Consider the following 23,975-nt stretch of genomic DNA (forward strand, 5'->3'; position numbering starts at 1 on the left):
TGTTGAAATTTGGGTCTTTTAGTGACTCCGGGCTGATTTTTAGAACATCATTTCTTCCGAACGGAATGTCGCAGAGGTGTGAAATCTTGCAAAATGACTAGAAACTGTCTCTAGTTTACTTTAAAAGGTAAAAAATTGGATTTTGATAACTATTGCCGTTTATAAGAGGGTGCACCACCAAATCACTCCACGATTTATGTACCAGTGAAATTCGGTTAAAATAGTCCACCGCTTATTTGAGCTTGTTGCGGCTTTATTTTCAAAACGTATAGTCAAAATTTGCCCATTTTCAGCTCATTTGCTTCCGACAAGTGTCTACATGACAAAATATGAGAAAAAGTCCCAATGTTTTATTTCAGAGATGGAGTTTTGGCGCGAATTTGGACAATGTCCGGTTTTGAAAATTGGGTGATTTTTAAGGTTAAATTTGCATACTTTTTCTTTGCGGCAAAATAGCGAAAAAAGTCGACGGTTAGCAATATGTTCCGTTGAAAGAATAATATTCTATACATGATTAGCTTTAATTTGATACCAAACTTGATAGCTGAAATACGTTTTTGAACTGCTGAGCGCGATCCAAAAGTGCGTCTTTCCCTGTGTATTTCAATGGCGCATTTAATGGTGGTGCGCTCTCTTCTCCCGGTTTGTTCTTCATCTTCAATTCACCCCCTGCATGTTCTTTCTTTTCCTTCTTCATGTTCATGACAGGCTCATGAAAAATTCTTAGTCAGTGGGAGTGGTCTAGTTTGCAGACACATTTCTGATTGGACAATCGCATGATTTCGGGTGCCGTCTATCAGGCCGTAGACGACCCCACGTCATCATGCGTCTTGATAATGCGTAACACGCGTGTTGAGGTGCGCGTATGTATCGCGATGGATGCGTAGACTAGTGCGGAATACGCGAACGCGCTAGCAATACGCGCAACAGAATACGTGAAGTTGTAAACAAGTTTCGTTCATTTTATAATGAGGGAGTTTTATGACGGTAACTTAGTTTTGCTTTAAAAATTGTTTACAGTTATTAAAATAATATTTAACTGACTAAGAATGAGAATAAACGATAGAATTTTTATTTTGCCTATCCTCTACCTATGATAGACGACAGGCAGGTCCAATATTTTTATCGTAGTGGATACCGGCTGCGCCGGCATCCACTACTCAAAATATTGGACCTGCCTGTCGTCTATCACACGGTAGAGGATAGGCAAAATAAAATTCTATCGTTTATTCTCTAAATAATGATCAGCGCCACCAATTACCCTTGGAAAAGTTTGCTATGACGTCATTAAAATGACCGGACAACTACCAAAATCAAGCCGCAGACAAAAATAATTTCAAATTACAAATAAATGAAATTCTTGAAATAAGTGAAAATATCAATGGGTAGGATATTTAAAAGCATCAAAAATAATAAAGCCTGGTTTGATCAATTTAACTTACCTAAACTTTACAAGAATCACAAGACGTTCATTTTTACGTACAAATTCATACTCTATGTAAAACGCCCCAGTCCGGAAGACGGAAGTGCGACCTTTGTACTCGTTTGTTATGGTGTATTTTGTGACATGACGAAGAAATAATAAATTTGTCTTTTTAACGATAATAAAACCTTTTAGTATCAAAATGAATATTCGTTGGAGTATATGTTGTCTTGTTGTTGCCGTCTTTATGTGCCTAGTGGTATGTGCTTCTGCACCAGATCCCGTAACAACGGCTTCACCGGGTGAGTAGTAAGCTTACAATTACATTTTTAATGACTTTCATGCTTTATAAATTATATTACACATGCATGACATGTAGGAATTCCAATTGAATGAACGCAGCGCAGCTTTCAACAGCTGTACGCAGTGTATTTTAAAGTACAACACGAACGCACGACCTTGGATACAATGTTAACCAATCACAAGTGCGTCGCCGTTGGCGTGGAGTGCATGACGGTCGGTTGGATTCACTTCCGCGTCACTCACGCACAGTCGCACATGCTGGCGTTCATCGCGCAGTGTACGCTAAAAACGTCACGCTATTGAAAGCTGCGTTCATTCAATTGGAATTCCTACTATAATCAAATTAAGTAATTCTTGGCCAAACTGGAACTTGCGCGTTGCGTCCACGTAGTGTACTAAGCGTGTACGCAGTGCAAGGCGCGTGTATACTTTCTTCTGTACCGCGCTATATTCGCGTGTGTTTATCGCGGAGCCACTAGCCTTTACAGTGTTCCAGTTTGGCCAAGAATTACTTAATTTGATTATAAATTCATTCAGTGTACTGTGTAGCATGGTCATACAATTATGATGTCGTAAGTGAAATGGGAAGTAGGCTACACTATAATCAAATTAAGTAATTCTTGGCCAAACTGGAACACTGTGAACGCTAGTGGCTCCGCGATAAACACACACGGATATAGCGCGGTACCGGTACAGAAGAAAGTATACACACGCCTTACACTGCGTACACGCTTAGTACACTACATGGACGCAACACGCATGTTCCAGTTTGGCCAAGAATTACTTACATGTAATTTGATTATAGGCGAGATTTTGGGTTATGTAACTGCGCGCATCAAGTCCTGCCATTCGTGTATTAAAATTCAAGTCTATATGAGTCGCAATCACATGCTAGCCAGCATGCTATCCCAAGGTACTCACACCTCCATCACTACAATTTCCACTGAATTCTCGGCACGCAGGTCTGAGATGCCTACGACTTAGCCCGACACATCATGGCCCTATTGGTTCCTTCCTTGCCATAGGCATGATAGGGCCATGACTTCCCTAGTATTGCAAAAAGCGGGGCTCATGGAGTCAGCCGAACCGTGAACTCATGTCGCAGTTTCAAAGGTTCACCTGTCCCTGCATTCATAAAAATACTCATGTGTTCAGTTTTGTGATAATCCTTAAAAATAACACTATGAAGACTTCCTGCATCTATTTTCTTCATTAAATCTGCATTTCACAGCAAAAAAATGAAATTTCTTCGCCACCATGGCCACCGTGTTATCTCTATGAGACAAAATTTTTGTTATGGTGACGATCGCTACGGTCACAAATTTGGTCATTTTACAGTCTTCAAATGTACCCAAAATTTTCACACATGCACCAAATGTTTTGTTTATACATTGTAATAGTGATAGGCTGTACAGCCCAAAAAAAAGGATGATGTTTCAAAAAGCTTAGGGTACCAGCTGAATTGAAGCAGCTAATCCTCCTGAGCATTTTGACACCTTTTAAAAAAAAATCGGTTGAAAACTGAGACAGTGCCGGCCAAACAACTACGCATAAGGAGGATTTCTTGGGACCCCCTATTTTTCACTATTTTGACAATTATGGGCATTTTCTTTGCTGTTTGTTGGATTCTAATGATTATTTACATGATTTTGGGTCCCCTGCAATTTTTACACAAATCGTATGTTTTGATGCACGTTTAAGAGCCAATTTAGGATGTGAGGGCGCTGTTCAGCCTAATAGCTGTTACGTATCCCCCCTACTAAAATTTTATCATTTCTTATTATCAAATCAAAGTTACTGATAAATAACATCTTCTGTCCAAATTTGAACTCTCAACCTTATTTCACTTGTGCGTGGTACCCATTTGAATATGTGTAGAGACGCTTCCATTGACTTACATATGATACAAAGTTCGTTGACCCCTGTATATTGCTATGGGCACTGGGCAGGTTACCCCTGTATTAAAATTTAGTGCCACGGCCACACCAAATGTGATAAATGGCTGAAAATTTCAGAATATGGATGATTGATGATTATCTCTAGTATGATTAACTTAAAAATCAAAAATGGTTGCGAAATGGGTCGCTAAAAGGTAAAGCGCCCTCACGGCCTAATTTTACCCAAAACCATTAATTTTAAGGACACTAAAAGATTTCATTTGACACAAAGTGCATAAATGACCTTCCTGGACCTAAAACTATGTAAGTAGATACCAAAAATGCATTACATAATCCTTAATGTGATAAAATTCCCTTAAAACTAGAAAATAAGGGACAAATCTGCCCCCCCCCCTTGTGTGTCGTTATTTGGCGGCACTGTCTCAATTTTTAGCCGATTTCAATGAAATTGGTGTCAAATTACTCAGAACAACACGCTGCATCAAATTAGCTGGTACCCTAAGCTGTTTGCAACTACACCCTTATACAGCCTATCACTAATTGTAAGTCTTATCTTCATGTGAGGAACAGTAAGAAGTGATATTTTGTTAATAAAATTCAATACTGTGTACCCTGGACCAGATAGGCTCAGAAGCCTCAGACCTCCGTACGGAGAAGACCAGTGGAAGTTGTAGTGACGGAGGTGTGAGTACCTCGGGCTACCCACAAACTATCCTGCCAGACCAGGGTACAAAAAAATACCACTTTTTACCACTATCACTAGTCTACAAAATGTATGTCTACTTCCTGCAGTTCCTCACTTGAAGATGACACTTGAATATATACAAACTTATTTGATGCATGTTTGTAAATTTTGAGCACATTTGAGGATGTAAAATGACCAGACTTGTGACCGTTATCGTCGCTGTGCTCTGAATTCTACCTATTAGTATTATATACTATAGAGGCCGTCAGTGTGACGTCATCACGGCGACCCGAGTTCAGGGTTCCCTGACTTTGTAAATGGTACCACGTTCATGGCCCTACAATGTATGGTGAGGAAGGAATAGGGCCCTGATGTTTTGGGCTAACTTACATGCATGCATGAATCAGGCCAGCATAATGTTGATCGAGAAATTTACAGGTAGATTAGGTAATTCTTGGCCTGCCTTTAATTAATAATTATCTAGATATGCAATTTTATGTACCGTACATTATAAATTTGCATAAATCACAATATAATAATGTGCATTTCTTTTTTACAGATGAGTGTTCAAATTTTTCTGGAGCTGGCAAATGTGATGAGTGTGTCAAAGCTCTAAAAGGAAAGGTAAGTTGATCTACCCTCCCCTTCAAAAAATGTCCCCAGTCAGAACTCTTTCCCCTGTTCCCCCAGTAAGAACCCAATATTGTGAAAATTTTCAACATTTAGCAGCAATTTTGCATAAAATTTGTTGACTTTGCCACCCCAAAAAAAAAAAAAAAATTCACTTTGTCCCCCCAATGCCCCCCGAAAAAAATCCTGGCCTCCGCCACTGTATTTATTTATAAGACCTTGTGCGCCAGTTGCACATTACCCAACACGCAACTAGCATTTAAGTGCTTCATTAAAGTTAGGTGTCGGGTAATTTGACTTTCAAATTTGAGCGCTGGCTCAGGGCACAATTATTTTTAGTGAACACGAGTAATCAGGAATAAGGCCAAAAAATTGTTTGTTTGTCCACGTCCGACCGACCGTGTACCCTGGTCCCGACCATGTTTTTTTTTTTTTTTTTAAATTTGCGTTGAATGTGCTAGTAAAACAGTGGTTAGTATAAATTTAAAGAAAGAAAATGTAAAGAAAATGAACAGTATAACACGCAGAACCATCTCAAGAGTTAAACCAGTAAAGTGCTGTGTGTTTTGACTTATTTACTCAGTCTTCAAATGGTCAGTTTCAAGTGCAATATCTGTAAAAAAAAATCAAAAAAATCCGACCTACCGACCCAACTTTTTCATAAGGCCAAAAAAAAAAAAGGGTTGTCTCAAAAAATGCGCGCCCGTTTTTAATATTTCACAAAAAAAAAAAAAAAAATTTTGTTAATTTTTTTTATTTAAAAAAAAAAAAGAATTTATAGTTTTTCCAGAAAATCAGACTTTTTCTCAAAATACCATAAAAAAAAGTCGGGAATAAAAAATATATAAAAAAATCGCATTTCGCATTTGTTTTAAATTTCTCGTGAGCTTTGAGACAAACCTTTTTTTTTTTTTGGCCTAAGCCTCTATGGACATTTTGTGCCATTTGGCCAGCGTCACCATTGTTGTACAAATGTATCCCACCCAGCGCCACCTGCCAATGCTACAACCCTGTTGGTTACACCACCAGTTCTGTCAGGGCGCTGGGGCAGTCAACATGCAGGTGGGTTTTGCAGCCAGCCCTTACATGATTACGGTGATGAAAACTCTGTCATAACTTTTTATTTTATTGCAGTGCTTTTACTGTAAAACAGATAATAAGTGCCAACTATACCCAGTGAAGGAACTGCTGCCTACAAAGGAGTGCGACTTAGGAGCCGCAAGATGGGGAACTTGCGCAAGTGAGTCAATCATCAACAAATTATATTTTGCCCGTGTTGCATATTGCCAGCACTCTTCTTCCTCAGAAGATTGTGTGTGTACATGTGGCTGTGGCTATTGGTATTGTTTAGACATACAATCAAGTAAGGTATGTTCTGCCTACATGTATGTTGTCTGACTGTAAACATGGCAGTTGATAAATGAAGGAAGAACTACCATTGTTTTGTTGAACCAGATTGCAAAAATCAGTATCTTAGTGCCAGAGCAAGCCAAGTTCATGGCAACAAGGTATAATACTTGACCATGACTAGAAATATACCACTAATTGTTAAGGGATCTAAAATGAGCGTTTATTGCGTTTCGACAGTATTTTTTGTAGGACATGAGAGCACCTCAGACCTATCGAATTGCATTCTGAATACTGAAGCATGTCTTTCTGATATCAAATAATTTTCATTTTTGAAAATCACAATATAATACAAATTTTATGACAAATTATAAAAATTTGATATTTTTCAAATTTTGATATATAACAGTCCTCGAAGTAAATTATATAAATCTAATGATATATTCTTAAAGTGTATGTAGCAGGGAGGAAAAGCCCGACGGTCAATTGAAAATTTTGACCTTTCATATTAAGATATGGATTTTTTCCCAAAAGACCTATTTTTTTTTGGTGTTTTGGGAAAAAAATCCATATCTTCAATACTGAAAAGGTCAAAATTTTCAATTGATCGTCGGGCTTTTCATCCCACCTACATACACTTTAAGTATAAATCATCAGATTTATAAAGTTTACTTCAAGTACTGTTAAATATCAAAAATATCAATTTTAATGATTTGCCATAAAATGTGTATTAAATTGCGAATTTCAAAAATCAAAATTATTTGATATCAGAATGACATTCTTCGTATTCAGAATGCAATTCGATATGTCTGATGTGCTCTGATGTCCCAAAATAAATACTGTCCAAACGTTCATACCCCAGCCCTTAAGGTTTTACCGTCGTTACTAAACCTATCGACGAAATTTTTTTAAATTGACATATTTTGTACATTAATATGTGTAGATAATAAATCAGGAAAAAAAACAGGGGTGCCGGACCTCACTTTTGAGCTACAGCCGTTTTAAAAGAGGTGGACATTTCCAAAAATCTCTGTACAATTCAATGGCAAAATCAGCAATTTGCCCAAAATATATCACCTTTTGCGTTGTATAAAAAAATTGTCGAGACAAATTTTTTTTAATTTTATATATGTTATGAAAAAGAAAAAGCTCTGTAAAATCGCATAAAAAAAATGGGGGGGACCGGACCTAGTTTTCGCGTAAATTGACCAAAATAGGTCAAAAATGCATTTTTTCTGCGACACCATGCGTAGTTAATTGCGTACATGCATATTTTGGTGCGTACCAACGAGCTGGTATGCAGCGATCTGATGCCGGATCAGCGTTCATTTACGCATATGGCCACAAAAACGGAATTGTCTGTTTACGCAGGAAATTTTTCACTGTAAAAAAAAGTTACCTAAGATAGGCCTAGGAACAATTATAATGATGTCGACTATTAAGGGCTGGGGTATGAGCGTTTGGACAGTATTTATTTTGGGACATTAGAGCACATCAGACATCGAATTGCATTCTGAATACTGAAGAATGTCATTCTGATATCAAATAATTTTGATTTTTGAAATTGCAATTTAATACACATTTATGACAAATCATTAAAATTGATATTTTTATATTTAACAGTATTTGAAGTAAACTTTATAAATCTGATGATTTATACTTAAAGTGTATGTAGGTGGGATAAAAAAGCCGACGATCAATTGAAAATTTTGACCTTTAGATTGAAGATATGGATTTTTTCCCCAAAACACCCAAAAAAATTAGGTCTTTTTGGGAAAAAATCCATATCTTCAATATGAAAGGTCAAAATTTTCAATTGACCGTCGGCTTTTCCTCCCTGCTACATACACTTTAAGAATATATCATTATATTTATATAATTTACTTCGAGGACTGTTATATATCAAAACTTTGAAAAATATCAAATTTTTATAATTTGTCATAAAATTTGTATTATATTGTGATTTTCAAAAATGAAAATTATTTGATATCAGAAAGACATGCTCGTATTCAGAATGCAATTCGATAGGTCTGAGGTGCTCTCATGTCCCACAAAAAATACTGTCGAAACGCAATAAACGCCATTTTGGATCCCTTAAGGCTAAGAATATCAAAAAAATCTTAGCCTAATTCTAATTTGGTGTATTTTGGTCACAAGCGGGTGTAAGAAAGACTCCCATTCTGCAAAGATATTGGGCCAAAGAGTTATCAAGTTACACAAAGTGAGTTATTTTCAGCTTATATGTTCACCTGACTCGAATGACCAAAAAGAGGATTTATTAAACATCATTAAAGCGAAGCGTTGACACCATCTTGTGCGAAGTGTTTGACTATAATAGGCCTACAACTATTATAGGCATATGCCTACTTAGCATGCTTAGTGCCTTTACCGAGAGGAAAACTTTTTGGTCACAAAAACTATAGGCCTTCGGAATTATCTCGAGGTGGATTCATATCATAAATTGTTGCAGTTCAATTTAAAGCAAAGTTAAACGCTGGGTTGCCAATAGCTGTAGAAAAACGTTTATGTATGACACATTTTTTTTTAAACTGAATAGTTTTGATGGTGTTGTCTATATCGCATGCATTATGAAAATAACAATCAAAAACATTGAACACTTGCTGCAAAACATATTCTTAGTTGGAACAATGTTGCCAAAATAATATATGTCTACAATAACATTTTCACATGTTTTTAATTTTGTTGTAGCGTGTTTCATTATGAAACGTTCTACAAACCTTTAATACGCCAATATACCGTAGTGCTTACCCAACATTTAGACCAAAATATTATTAAAACGAATTAACCAATTTACCCAACACTCGTTTAGGCCTAATGTTAAAAAAAAAACTGATTCTGTGTTTGTTTGGTAGGCCTATAACTTCATACCATCTATTTGACCCTACTGTCGTAGGCCTACTTCGGGGAGGGGGTCCAGGTCCGTTATTACTGGAAGCACGCTGGCAAGATTTGGTTTGTACATGTTGTATTTAATATATTAGAAGCGATCGACCACTTTTTTTGCGCTCAGCAAACATTGTTTTTTTATTTTTTGGCCCTAGCTATCGCCGGTCGCAAAAATAGCATTGACACGCACAACACGCATCGTTCTCTGCGATCTCTGCAACGCAACGCAGAACACGACGCGGCGTACGCACGCCTTGAAAACAGGCGCAATAGTCAAGTCGAATCGGCTGACGACGGTAAAACCTTAAAGCCATATTATAACATTTCTGTAAAAATAGATTAGTATTTATTTTCCATAAAATGTTAGCTTTTACTGTCAGATATGTCCCTTTTTAATTTTGAGCCGAACAAGTGAGGTAAAGCATAGAAAATTGGAATTTACTACTAGCGCCCATGCATGTTACTCCCGCGGTTGTAATACGGTGAAATTTCAAAGGCAAGGGTCCGGATTTTTTTTTTTTCTTTCTTATTTTGAAGCCTGGTTCATGGTATACAAACATTTGATTAGCAGGGCATAATTTAGTGACAAAGTTTTATTTGTATAGCAATAATTATATATAGCAATGACATAATATGTTTGTGTGATTGCATAGCAATTTGGCTAGATTGTGCAAAATGTGATGTGATACCGGTTTAATATATTAAATGCCCTGTTGATTAGTTGTATTTGAATGTAGTGTAATTATTTTGCGGTATTGTAATTGCTATCTTTTCTTGATTGTTGTTATTCCAAACAGTCAACTTCAAAGCCTTGATTATTTCTATGAGTGTGATAGCTGGTGTGTTAATTCTTAGCATATGCTGTGGCGTCTACTGCTGTTGCTGTCGGTCAAAGGGAAATCGCGCAAAGTGAGTATTTACCTTATGAGTATTTACCTTACCTGCATATTTGTGGCACAATCAAGGGACATTAGTTTATTAAATTTGAAAAAATATTACATTTGAAGGTTTTTGCATTATTGACCCTTCAAAAATGTTACATATTGATGCAAACCCTGTGAAAATTGAAAGTTCTGGTTACCAAGCTATAGGCTATATGTAAGTCGATGAAGTCAATAAGTAACAAAAGAAATCAATATTAACGAGGTTCAGACTCATTCCATTGATTGTGCCACATATTCTGAATTGAGATCAGGGTTAATAAACCCGCAATCTGGTAGCTCAGTTTGGTGATGACTGAACTATAATTTTGTCGTGTGACTCAAGAATGGCTAAAACTGCAATTTTGCAAGTTTTGGACAACTTGACTATAAGTGTCCTGTCACTTGAAAATGGCTAAAGAAAATTTCAGTGAAGTTGTTTCAATTTAAATTTAGGATAAACTTTACAAAAAATAACTCAATGCTGATATAAAATTGGATTGATGAGCACAGTGCACAAAATTTGTAAAGCGCCTTATGTAATTGCGCTATATAAGAAATAAATAAATTTCAAATGGAGTCGCCCATTCAGGTACTCCCTGTGTGTTAGACTAAGGTCATGTGTGTATTTTAAACTGGAATAGCCCATTTCATAAAAATGATGCAAGTAACTCATTCTGTGCTCATGTGCATTCATGTCTTAACTCTGGCTTCTGAATTTGACAGCTTCACTTCAAATGGCTTCACTTGGTCAGTACCATACATGCACGTACATGTGTGAATTTACTGTATTCATTAACCGCAATGGGCACTGAAAAAGTTTTAAAAAAATTAAAAAATGTGTCAAAATCTGAATTAAATGAATTTTGGTGCTTTGTTCACTGTTATTTCATTAAATTTGTGTACAATTTGTTGAAGATATAGGTTTTAGCTGTGCCTAGATACCTTGTAGAATTTGTACATGGACACTGTATTCCCATCGTAGTGTTTATTATTGTTATTTAGAGCCTTAATCGCTAATTTTATGTTTCTTTTTTTTTTTTTTTTTTTACAAGATGGGCAAGAGAAGATGCAAAGGTGGAAAGACAAAAAGAAGAAAGGAAAATGAAACATGAACAAAAGTAAGAAACTCTTCAACATTTGAAGTACAAAACAATTATACATTTCAGATTGTACGAACACACTGGATTTGCCGAGTTTTGTTATGCTGGGCGTCACTGGAGAGCTTGTACGTTTATGTAAAGGGATGGACTAGACAGCACTCCAGATCAGACTCCTCCCTACTTGCATACATATTTCAATTCTGTATAGCGCCATTTCATCGAGATCACTGCACATCAAGTCCAGTACTTAGATTGTGTATATCCATACAACAGTATACTCCACTGTTTTCTAAACTGACTGTAAGCTACATATAGCAGGTATGGCTCCCTGTACGTGGGACCCGCCGCTTAATCCCCTGCAAAGGAAGAAGTACCTTCATGGTGCCATAAGGATACTAGAGGTCTGAATTTGATTTATAATAAGATTCTGCCAATTAAATTCCTTCTTTTTTCTTAAGGGGTGGGGTATGAACCTTTGGACAGTATTTATTTTGGAACATTAGAGCACATCAGACATATCGAATTGCATTCTGAATACGAAGAATGTCCTTCTGATATCAAATAATTTTGATTTTTGAAATTCGCAATGTAATATACATTTTATGGCAAATCATTAAAAATTGATATTTTTGATATTTAACAGTACTCGAGGAAAACTTTATAAATATGATGATATATTCTTAAAGTGTATGTAGGTGGGATGAAAAGCCGACGATCAATTGAAAATTTTGACCTTTCGTATTGAAGATATGGATTTTTTTTCCCAAAACACCAAACAAAATTAGGTCTTTTTGGGTAAAAAATCCATATCTTCAATATGAAAGGTCAAAATTTTCAATTGATCGTCGGCTTTTCCTCCCAGCTACATACACTTTAAGAATATATCATTAGATTTATAAAAAGTTGCTTCGAGGACTGTTATATATCAAAATTTGAAAAATATCAAATTTTAATAATTTGTCATAAAATTTGTATTATATCGTGAATTTCAAAAATGAAAATTATTTGATATCAGAAAGACATTCTTCAGATTCAGAATGCAATTCGATATGTCTGATGTGCTGTCATGTCCCACAAAAAATACTGTCGAAACGCTATAAACGCTCATTCCAGATCCCTTAAGCCAAATACCCCAGCAAATTTCTACCCCCTGGAAATGAACCAAGGACCTTATGAGCCAATTGTCAAGAAGGCTTTTGTTCACAAACATTTTACCATGTGTGTAAATTTTGTTTCTCTTTCATACGATTGTCGTAAATATTATTGTTTTCAAAACCTTGCATATTTTCCAGGAAACAAGAGAGAAAAGCCAAAAATGATGAAATTCGAAGAAAATATGGTAAGTGACAAGTGTTATCAATGTTCTAATCTTCCCGTGTTGCTCTTTTCCTATTTTCCACCAAGTTTGGCTAGTGTTTTGACTGAATTCAGGTGGTGGGGTATGCATGAACCCATGCATGGCTATATCTTACAGTGCTTGTTTGTTACGCTTTCCGCACAGCTCAAGAGAGTATATTTTTGTACATTTAATTGGTGAACTACATTGCCAAACAAGGAAGTTAGAATCAAATCATTTGGAATGTCTGATGAAAAAAAAATGTTGAGCATTTTTTTTAATGTTTATAAGTCCTATACAAACAACGTGTTTTGTTGACATTGGCTAAATTGACTATATCCTTGGAGCAAGTAGATGACAATGTACAAAAATGTAATTTTCTTGAATTTATTTGTGGCTTTCTAAATATCTGGATGACAGTGGGCAGTGTTTCTTACTCTAAAACTCAAACTTTCTATTTCTGTTCAAATCTAGATGCGTTTTGTATCATGTTGTACTTGTGCAGTAATTGGGTTACAGAGGGGGAGAGAGACAGAAAGACACAGAAAAAATCTAGAGAGAGAGAGAGAGAGACATGCAAAAAGTGAGGAGAGGAATTTAATTAGTGCTATAAAAATAATTGCTTAAATTTCCAATTTCATTACTGTTCTTGATCATAAATGCTATGGCACCAATAATATTTCTTAAAAAAGCTAGGGAAAAGTATTTAAAGTAAATGTAAAGTAAAACCAGCAGTTATAGAACAAAAATGTCATGTTGTGCTCTCGTCTTTATGATTGTGTTGCAGGATTGGAAATAAAACCTACGTGAAACCATAGAGTAATATGTCAGTGCTTATTTACATCTGCAGTTGTTACAATGTATAAATAACCCCTGCACAGTCCTTTGTTTCTGTTGATGTAACTAATAATGATGGTATATCATATGCTCTGTGCCAATGCAGGTCTTCTGTTTTATTACCGGGGTATATATGTATTTATTTTTGCCATATACGGACATCATTCAGTTTAATTGTTTGGATATTGAGCGAAATTGACAAATAAATTGGTTCGTCTGGAATTGTGTGGTTTTTGACAATTACATGATATATTTGCAGTACTATTTACAGGAAGGATATTTTTTTAAGGTCTTTATTAAGGAAGTGAAAATGTATGTTAGCATTTATTCAGTGAACACAATGGCGTCAGTACTGGTTTTGCTATTCAGCAGCAGAGTGTTTTGTGTGCCAAGTATATGGGCTATTACAGTTGAAATCCATACACCCCCTGTGGAAGACATGACCTCAGTCTCCCACACAGGGGGTGTAGATTTCAAACGGAGTCACCCATTCAGGTAACCCCATTTGAAATTCACACTTCCCTGTGTGGGAGATTAAGGTTATGTCTTCTATACGGGGTGTATGGATTTCAAGTGGAATAGCCTGTTGTCACGGCCCAGTGAGTTACTTTAGTCGTATTATTATTAAGCCTCTATGGATATGACCTTTATTTTCAATGAACTATTTCCCGATTCCAGAAAAGAGTAAAATACAGCACTTAGGAGTAAAAAAATATTGTTTTGTCAAGTGAAACATAGTTATATCATAATCCTTTAGCCGTAACTGACAATATAATATGGTATGTCCAATTTTAATATTTTTACCATTTTTGGAAAATGGGCCAAAAAAAAACCATGCAAAGTTACATGTTTTCTTACAATTGCATACTTAACAAAATTCAAAAGAAAGACTTGGCACAAGTCTAAGCATTCAAAATATTGAGTATAGATTCAAAAAATTTGAGTTCATATAACCTGAAAAATTATTGGTCTTTGAATACCGTACTAAAAATACTCTTAAAACAAGTTGTGTATTTGACCCTGTCCAAAAATTGATTAAATATTGAATCGGACTTTTATTGCACGTTCCAAGTAAAGGATTAGGATTGGGATGTTTCATAGCCAAAACAGGGTAATATTTGTATATTCCTAAAAACATCAGTTTTCAGCAACAGTTTTACACTTCCTGTTTCAAAAATGCAAGTGAAACCAAAACCAAAAGATTATTGGTTTATTCATTTGGGACTATTGTTCATAGGACAATAATTGTTAATTAACTCCTTATAAGGTGTTTCAAGAAAAACAAATCCATACAGTGTCAGTGAACATCACGCCCAGTCAGGGATAGCCTACAAAATGTAATTCTTATAATACAGCCTGTCTCAAAAAAAAATTGTGCAAGTGAAAAGCGCCCTCTATGGCAATTAGAGAATACCGTTGTGACATAATGCTTACATCAACGTCACGGGCGCAGTCTTAGCTCTCAAATGCTGTTTGTTCTGTTCAATTTGCTTGTTCCAATTTCGAGATATGTTTAATTAACAACGAAAGGGTAAAATCACAATTGTGCCACTTTTACTACGGAAGAGAGCTGTACATGTAAATCAATGATAGCTGATGTTGATGCGTCTATTGCCTCCTTTCGGGCGCATGCATTAGACGCATCAACATCAGCACGCTGCGGCATTATTTTTGTCTAATATCTCTCCCAACAAGTAATACGCGTTCATTAACCTGTAACATGTATAAGTGCGAAATATTTGTTTGTCTTTCAACATGTTTTAAGTGACTAAGACAGTGTAAGAGAACAGCATTTACCATGATTAAATCATGATAAAATCATTGACATGCACATGTATTTAATTTTACAGCAGAATGTGAAATATTTATTTATCTTTTAATCTCTTTTAAGTGGAAAAAGAGAATCATCATTCCTGCATCATGATAAAACAGTAAAACAGTCAAAAACATTTTGTATTGTGTTATTGATGCATTCTTTTGATTTCACGAAGGAAGTCTTGATAAACTTGATGTATCACTGTTACATGTAAAGCCCTCTTCCCTAGTAAAAGTGGCACAATTGTGATTTTACCCTTTCGTCTTTAACTAAACATATCTCGAGATTAAAACAAGCAAATTGAACAGAACAAACGGCATTTCAGAGCTAAGACTACGCCCTTGACGTTTATGTAAGCATTATGTCACAACGGTATTTTCTAATTGCCAGAGAGGGCGCTTTTCACTTGCACAATTTTTTTTGAGACAGGCTGTATTACAATAGTTGTGCTACTTGGCTTTGTTAACATGGTCACTATGTATAATGGATTTTACTTTTTTTGCTACAAAATAAATGTTCATTATTACTTCTTTTTTTTTGGTGATCAAAATTGATTTGTGATGAAGCGATGAAAATAAATTGAAGAAACACATAACTGATGGCATGTTCATTAGATTGATCGGAGATTGTGTCGAAATCATGCCATCATCCCAACCAATGATGATGCTTTAGCGGTGTTTAAATGAATATGCCATTCCTTTTGTTGTTTTTTTAAACAATACTAGGCTTAAATTATTGTTCACTGCCCACGGTCATTTCAACTAATATATCATGCGTTACTAACAACAGCTGTATTAATATTGTCATCACATCTTTGCACTAAACTGCAGTTTCAAAATAATATGAATTTCATTAACTGCTTGAAAAAATGCAAGAACATTAACTGGACTATTAAAATGCATGTCAAGAAAATGCAGTGAATTAGTTTGAAGTGAATGATTAGACTGAACTATTGGGCTTGTTCCAGTAGAAATCCTTACACCCCCATGGAAGACATGACCTTATAAATTAACCTCCCACACATAGGGGGTGTAGATTTGAAATTCAATGGAGATTAAGGTCATGTCTTGCATAGGGAGTGATTGATTTCAATGGGATTAGTCATTATTTATTTTACAGTGAATGGTCGGATTGTTTCATTGTATTTATGACAAAATTGAGGTAACAATTTAAGAAAGAAGGTGTGTGTGAGAGAGAAAGGGAGGGAGGGAGAGAGAGAGAGAGAGAAAGCAAGGAGGGTGGGAGAGAGAGAGGGAGGAGGGCGGGAGAAAAAGAAGGAAAATTTAAACTGTACAATGTACATGAGATGCACATATAGAATTTGACTGGAAGAACTGGGACTTCAATAGTATAGAAATCCTGTTTGAACACTATGGAAATTGTCAATATTAGAGTGTCATATGGGACCAAAATAGTGTTTCCCAGCATTTTTCAACAAATGTCTGAAATCAATGTTTAATTGACCCCTTTCATATTTTTAAATAAGCATTGCATGTTCAATTGGCACAACCCATTACCTGAAGAATTGAGCTGTGCGTACTCATCCAAGAGCACTTGCTGCTACTCTGGAAAACCATGCCACTACTTGCATAAAATTGAGCTACTTTGTCAGGTATCAGGCCGCGGCGGTAATTTGAAGACATAAAGGTTTTGAGTCTTTGAAGCTCCATATTGCAAAAACACAAAAACAATGTGTTTTATGACCATTTAGTTATCAGTCAGTAACTTCCAAATTCCATTGAGGACCCTCTCTTATACCATGGCCAGACGATCACCCCTGCCGGCAGTGCATATGCCTACTGCATATAAACCGCTGTCTCAGGACAACTGTCAATTTACAAACCGTGGCAACCTGTATATTTCTTTGTCACATATATACTATCTACTCAATCTGATCGTGCAAAAAAGACGAACCGCTCCACTTGAGTCTTTAGATGGAGTTATCTTTGACCCACACCCATCGCTAGAGAATCTGCCACCATTGCTATCTAACACACACTACCAATAACCTGTGCACAGCACCATGGCAGTAACATAAAGTATGTGTCTTGGGGTGGATATGTGCTTGAATCAAGACTAGAGAACAGTCAGTTTTATCAATGAAGTGCTTTTTTGCCCAATTGGGTGATTAACGTTCTAAATTTATTTGTAGTCTTAAAAATTGGACTACTTGAGAGTCATTCACCGCTGCCTGGCAAGTAAATTCATTGTGGTAGCAGAATCCTAATTTCTCCCAATCAAATTCTGTGCATACATGTACATACAAAATGTACTAGTAGTAATGACCTTACTAATTAATAGCATGACTTATCCCATGCATTGTAGATTTTTGGCATGTGTATTTGCTTGCGGTAGATCCTGTTCATTTTGTGCTTGTTCTCCCCTATTTTTTTCTTTCTATTCTCTCTTTATGTTTTTGATACAGGTCTCATGAATGATGACGATGGGTCCTACCATAAGTTGGAAAATCCATAACTTTCCATGTGCGTGTACTAGAAAGTATGTTGGGGTGATTTAATTTGTTTTCCATGTTTTTGAGCTTGCCATTAGGTCATAGTAGAAGCCATATAGTATAATAGACTATGTAGCATGTTAAAACATATAAACTCATCAGCAACATTTCCTGTCCATACTTTGTATTGCATATCAAGGGCTTCAAACCAGACCTGGGCCTGTTTCAAAAAGACTTACAATCGATCTTATGCTTGATTTAATAGGGGTTATATGTGGTTGATCAATGCTAATATCGATTGCCAGGCTTTGTAAAATGGGCCCCAGGCTATGTCCAGCATTTAAACAAGAACTGTCTTTAAAACAGCAAAGACTGTCAAATCAGATGACATACAAAGTTGTGCAGGTCAAATGAAAGACATAGCCAGCTCTTGTTCCGATCAAAACCATTGCCGTCTTGTGTGTTCAGAGTTCCATGACCTTTGACCTGTAATGTAAAATCCCCTGACATGTTGAATGTTAAAATGAAATGGTAAAACAATTACAATAACCCCTCTTGGTTTGCCAAAAATATCATTGGCCCCACAGCATGTACCAAATTTTTGGAACCCAATTTGCAAACCTAAATAGTCTAATTATGATGTATTAGTTTTGTTTTTTTGATTATTTGAATGTTTCCTCACATTTTTCCAAGCTTTTTAGCACATATTATTTTAAGGTGCCTCATGAAATTGAATTATGCCAAAAATCATTTGCACCCCCTTTTGACCTGCCAAAAATTGCTTGCCCCCTCAATTTTTCTCTCCCCGAGGCATAAATTTATTTCAGCCCCTTTACTAATCTTTTTTTTATCCAGCCCACTAATCAATATATTTATCTCACATCATCATTTACATGTAATGCAGCTGCGTAAGACCCTAAAAGACAGAATTGTACATAATATGTAACCACCTTGATGCGTAATATAAGTATGAAGTGTACTAACTTTTAAATAATATGTAAATGAAATTGATTCAAAACGTACCAAAATGTTTACAATGAGAAAATGCAAAATTGCATCTTTCTTGCAATGCACAGTGTCAAGTGGCATAGAGCACTTGCTGGATTTTGCACCCCTACAATACTACAACATGCTTTAACATGTTTTCAATCACAAGTTAAAATTTTTGAGAGGGTGATTTTGAATAGCGAGGCAGGCTGGGTAAGAAAGAACCAAGACGTAAGGAATCGCAGTTTGCAACCTTTCAAATCAGATATTACAAATTTTATTGCATTCTCACGCCACATGTCTTTTCTCACGACACTGTTTTTTTTTTCACAACTTATTCTTCATATCTTGTTATATTCTCACATTGTCACCAGAGGACCTCATACTGGTTCTCACAAAACATCATCCACCTGTTCTTGTTTTTCTCACGAGGAAGCACTTTATTATGCAATTATCTCACAATAGCAATATGTATGATGTATTCTCATTTGGGATTAACATAAGAAACTTTTTGTGATAGAACACACAATGTATTCCTACAGTCTCTGGCAGAGAAGTATGGCATTTGTTTACATTTTGAGAGTAAGCACAGCGTATACACGGAATTGGGGTTCTGATTGGCTGATTCAGTCGTCTGACAATCATAATATCAAACCGATAATGTGACTGGCTGATAACACATGAAAGTGTTGGTGGAGGCAGAGCGGTGCTTTTGAAGGGAGCGCAAAGCTCTGCGTATGTTGCTCATTAACAGGGTATTCACGTCAATCAGATCAAAAGACTGCTGTACTTCTCTGGAAGCTAGTTTAGTATAATGCACTGTAATAATGTCTCACATAAATTACAACATGGAAAGCCACTCGCTCGCACACAAAAAGTTCACATCAGCACTTCACCCAATGTATTCTTATGATCACACTTTTCATAGTGTGATTTAGGTATAAATTGACCCCAAAGGCTGTATCAGACACATCTTCTGGCATCCAAAGCAAACAGATCATAATTTTCCATGTTCCGCTTCAAAAAGGAAGTTTATATAAATAATATTAATTGCTATAAATCTGTGCTGACAGACCTGATATTTGAAACTTCTGGCAACACTGATTTAATTTTAATTAGCTCACTTGTTAATCTAGAGTTTATTTTGAACTAGCTCTTATGTGTGACAGAACTAAATTATACCACAAGAACTTTATCTTCTTCCTCAAGGAAATTCCAAATATACAATTACACAGATAAGACTGTGTCCCAAGTGTGCAATCAAAATAAATGAGAACCCTCTCTTATCTTGTGTGTTGTCAAGGACTGTCATGTTTCATAATGATTAACACAAGCCACTAGTGTACAACAGGGTATCTCAGTGTGTATGAGTGTGGGTGTGTGCAATTGCTAAATGCGTTTATCCGAGGACGTTGATCAGAATACATTTCACATAACAGTGGACATACAGCAATGTCCTCTGTTCCTTTCCCCACGAGTTCATTGCAAACAATATATAAATGCATGTAAGTCAAGACCAAGCCTTGTTTGCTGGTGTAGGTTAGGTCTCAGTTAGATTGTAAAACTTGAGAAGCGGGTCCATGTTTTGTATAGTTTTAGGTTTACAAAATGAAAAACCATGTTCAGATAGGGGCAAGTTAAAGGTCCTCTGTTGGAAAATCTTGTATCTGTGTCAATGTAAGTACATGCTGATCAGGAAGCACCTGTGGCCAAGTAGTTCATGTGCAAGTCTCCAACGCAGGCCTCTCAAGTCTGAGGTTCTGGGTTCGATTCCCAGGCAGGATCACTACTTATATTTTCTCCTTTCAAAATAAATACTCTATGGTGGCAAAACTGTTGAAACCTGAAAAATTTTGATCAAAATGATCCTTGTTTTAGAGAGTGGAGTGAATATAAGTGTGTGGGGTGTGCAGACATAAGTTAATTTACATTAAACATAAATAAATTCTGTTGGCTTGACAGTAACACATGTATATTATGGGGAAAAAAAGAAGAAAAAAAAGAAGGATGGAAAACTACAACATAGGCTTAATCTCAATGTACTAAGGCAACATGTGTAGTTTGTTGTGAACTAATACCAATGCAGTGGTGTGAAAATTTTTCAAATTTCCAGCAGCTTTGATAAAATGATTTTTCACATTTTTTGTAACTTAAATTGAACAGATTCTTAGTAGCACTATGTTCATGCTACATCCTCAACTGTGAATGCATTTTTTATTATGTTAGTATTGAACAGGAAGTAGGAAGTGATACCAAAAATGATATATAATGTGTTTATTCAAATATTTTCCCTGATATGTTTCCTTTAAAATGATTAAATGTCATTTTTGTTTATATAGCCAGACTCCTATAAAGTTTACTTTGAATGGATTTCTCAAAATAATACTGATTTTCTGAAAAATAGGCTTATATACCATACTTTTAAAGCCAAGAAATAAATACTAGGCTTTTTTACAAGGTGTGTAATAAAAAAATTATTAGTTCTCAATCAGAATACATAAAAAGGTAATTTTATTTTAAAACAAACAAATAGTCAATACTTGACTGCCATAATGTTCCCTCTTTCTTGGTATACATGTACCGCTGAAGGTACTCCATAGGTATAGGGTTTGGGGTATCCCAGTATGAGGAGTTTGGCTGTGTGAAACACCAGTATTTAGCCGCCATTCCATTACCCACTATACTAACGCATTGTTTCTGTGTTTCTTTTCCTCCCTTAATGCTTGCTTGGTGGCTGGTGCCCAACTATTTTTTCATCCATGCAGGGTTATTGAAAGAAGAGGACGATGACAGCTGCACAGAACTTACACTGACTGAAGATGTTTAAGTTTGACTTGTCTATAATTGTTTCTAATGATATAACATAAAATGGAATATGACCTTTAACCTTTGACCTGTGGTGCATTCACTAAAAGGTTATATTCCATTTTTTTTAGTGATTCATGTTGCAGTTTGACTCAAAATCAAATTAAAAAACATGTTAAACTGCAATATGAAGATCTAATTATCAATGTTTTGCATAGACAGTGTTTGACACAAGTAATACAAAATGAAATTATTTACAAACAAGAAAAACATTTTGTGAATTTCATACAAAAAATATGAAAATTGAAATATGGAGAAAAAAAATTGCGACCCTAGATTTTTCAACTTTTGGTTCAGTCGGAAAAGGGTAATACAATTTTGTTTTTGTTTTTTGCCTAAGCAACATTCAATAATAAATTAACATGATCTGTGATGATACGTTTCTTTTATAATTTTGACAAAAATCGGACAAACGTTGTGTCATACACCGTCTATAAGTTAGGATAATTATAATTATTTTATAAGGATATATTGCGTTAATGTATTTAAGCTTTTAACTGGTAAAAAGGGTGAAACTGATACAAGTGCGAGAGCTTATTCACAATTTCATTGTCATCATGGTCATACATTGTATATATAAACACATGAAAAAAATCCCACTTGATTGGGCAGTCATAACTTGGGAGCATAATTAATTAAAAGCAATCAAATCCAGATGAATGCGTAAATAATTTTGTTACCCACAACATGATCCTGCACTTGCTTCAAATGAAATCTGAATTGACTGAAAAGTGAATGACACACATCGTCATCATCCCTATATCTTCGTGTTAAAAATTGCCGTGATAGTACAGCGTTTTTTAACAGCTACGCATCGCGATTTTGTTCGAGATAGGCCGAGCGACTCAGGCTAAGCATACCATGACTATCATATGAGATACCACAGCGTTTCTATATTCTACACATTATTACGATTTGTGCATGTTCTAGTACCCCATATGATGTTTCTATTACAAGAAACAAATTTGTTTTCAGGAAAAACCAGGGTTTTGTTTCCAGTACACTCTCACTCGAAAAGCAGTACACTAATTAGCGGGGCCTTGCAGCTTGCTGTGGATATCTTTTACTGCATTTTTAAAGTAAAAATTTGAAATCAAAGTAAAAATTGAGATATATTTAATTTTGAGAATGACAATTATACTTTATAGGTATAAAGGAACGCGTTTAGCCCATTCAGTTAAGTTCCAGGTGCATGTCCTATAACACAATGCATATGTAAACTTTCTTTATCTGTGTCAATAATAGAATATTGATTTCAACTGAGTATTGAGCTGTGTGGAAAAAAATATTTATAATACAGGGTGTTGACAATGTGTGACATTGGTGGGATTCAAAAAAGTTGCAACATCATTGACTGTGAAAATCACATGTTTTTACTGGGTATCGACTATGCAAAATGCTACGGTCAGTGGCACACGCTGGCCGCCACCAACTTCAGATGAGTGCAACATGTTAGGTTATGCAATTTATGCAATAATCTGTTTGAATTTGCAGCTTTTCAAATGGCACCAAACTTCATTCAATAAAATAATTTCGTGATCATTCGGATTTGTTTTTACGCAACTTTGATATAATACTGCAGCTAACAACAACGTTCATGTCAGTTTTGTTGCTTTTATTTAAGTTTTCATCGTTATTACCACCCAATCAATTGGGGACTTTCTTTTTTGGAGTGCAAACTGACCTGTTGGGTTGTTTCAGTTGAAATCCATACACCCCCAATTGAAGACATGACCTTAATGTCCATACAGGAGTGTAGTTTTCTAATGGAGTCACCCATTCAGGTAAACCCATTTGAAATTCACACTCCCTGTGTGGAAGATTACAAGGTCATGTCTTCCATAGGGGGTGTATGACTTTCAACTCAAATACCCATTAACAAACACCTGCAATTATTTTAACAGCACATTAATACATGCTCATTTTACTTTAAGATGTTATCAGCTAATTTCATTCGTTGTTTAAGTTTTGGCATTTGTCTTTGTCCAATGCGAGGCCTTTAAGTTTATTACTCATTGAATAGCATAACTACTTTTTCAAACATTTACTGTTACCACTGATTTTCATTTGCAAGAAGAACAACATAGTTGAATATAAAAAAATTTGAAATAAAGAAAGATGAAAACATATTTTGAATGCTTTATTTTGTTTTCTTCATCAGGACTAACCAAGAAATCTGAATATGACAGATTGTAGACACAGCAAATACACTGCATGTCAGCAAAATATACAATATCTTAGATTCTCAGGGTTGTTCCTGGTTTCAGCTGTTCCAGATGAAATCCACACACCCACTATGGAAGAGATGATCTTACTCTTCCACACAGGGAGTGTGAATTTCAAAAGGGGCTACTTGAATGGGTGACTCCATTTGAAATCTACACCCATGTGTGGGAGATTGAGATTGTACCTTCCATAGAGGGGTGTATGGATTTCAACTGGAATAACACAATTATGTGATGAGTT

At 35.7% G+C, this 23,975-nt stretch overlaps 1 protein-coding gene across 3 annotated transcripts; it reads left to right on the forward strand.

Annotated features, from left to right (window-relative positions):
• Nucleotides 1-1,542: 1,542 nt before the first annotated feature.
• Nucleotides 1,543-23,638, forward strand: LOC140143347 (pituitary tumor-transforming gene 1 protein-interacting protein-like). 3 transcript variants are annotated; one of them, XM_072165203.1, is made up of 8 exons: nucleotides 1,543-1,725; nucleotides 4,869-4,933; nucleotides 6,074-6,179; nucleotides 9,991-10,102; nucleotides 11,169-11,234; nucleotides 12,509-12,555; nucleotides 17,631-17,704; nucleotides 21,410-23,638. In XM_072165203.1, the coding sequence occupies exons 1-7, from the start codon at nucleotides 1,626-1,628 to the stop codon at nucleotides 17,678-17,680; spliced, it is 546 nt and encodes a 181-aa protein (XP_072021304.1). In that variant the 5' UTR covers nucleotides 1,543-1,625; the 3' UTR covers nucleotides 17,681-17,704; nucleotides 21,410-23,638. The 3 variants fall into 3 exon arrangements, with proteins under 3 accessions (XP_072021304.1, XP_072021305.1, XP_072021303.1); XM_072165204.1 differs by having other exon boundaries at nucleotides 17,631-17,688; XM_072165202.1 differs by lacking the exon at nucleotides 17,631-17,704.
• The last annotated feature ends 337 nt before the right edge of the window (nucleotides 23,639-23,975 follow it).

Source organism: Amphiura filiformis, unplaced genomic scaffold (genome assembly GCF_039555335.1).
Source record: "Amphiura filiformis unplaced genomic scaffold, Afil_fr2py scaffold_21, whole genome shotgun sequence".
In the NCBI taxonomy this organism is placed as follows: Eukaryota; Metazoa; Echinodermata; class Ophiuroidea; order Amphilepidida; family Amphiuridae; genus Amphiura; species Amphiura filiformis.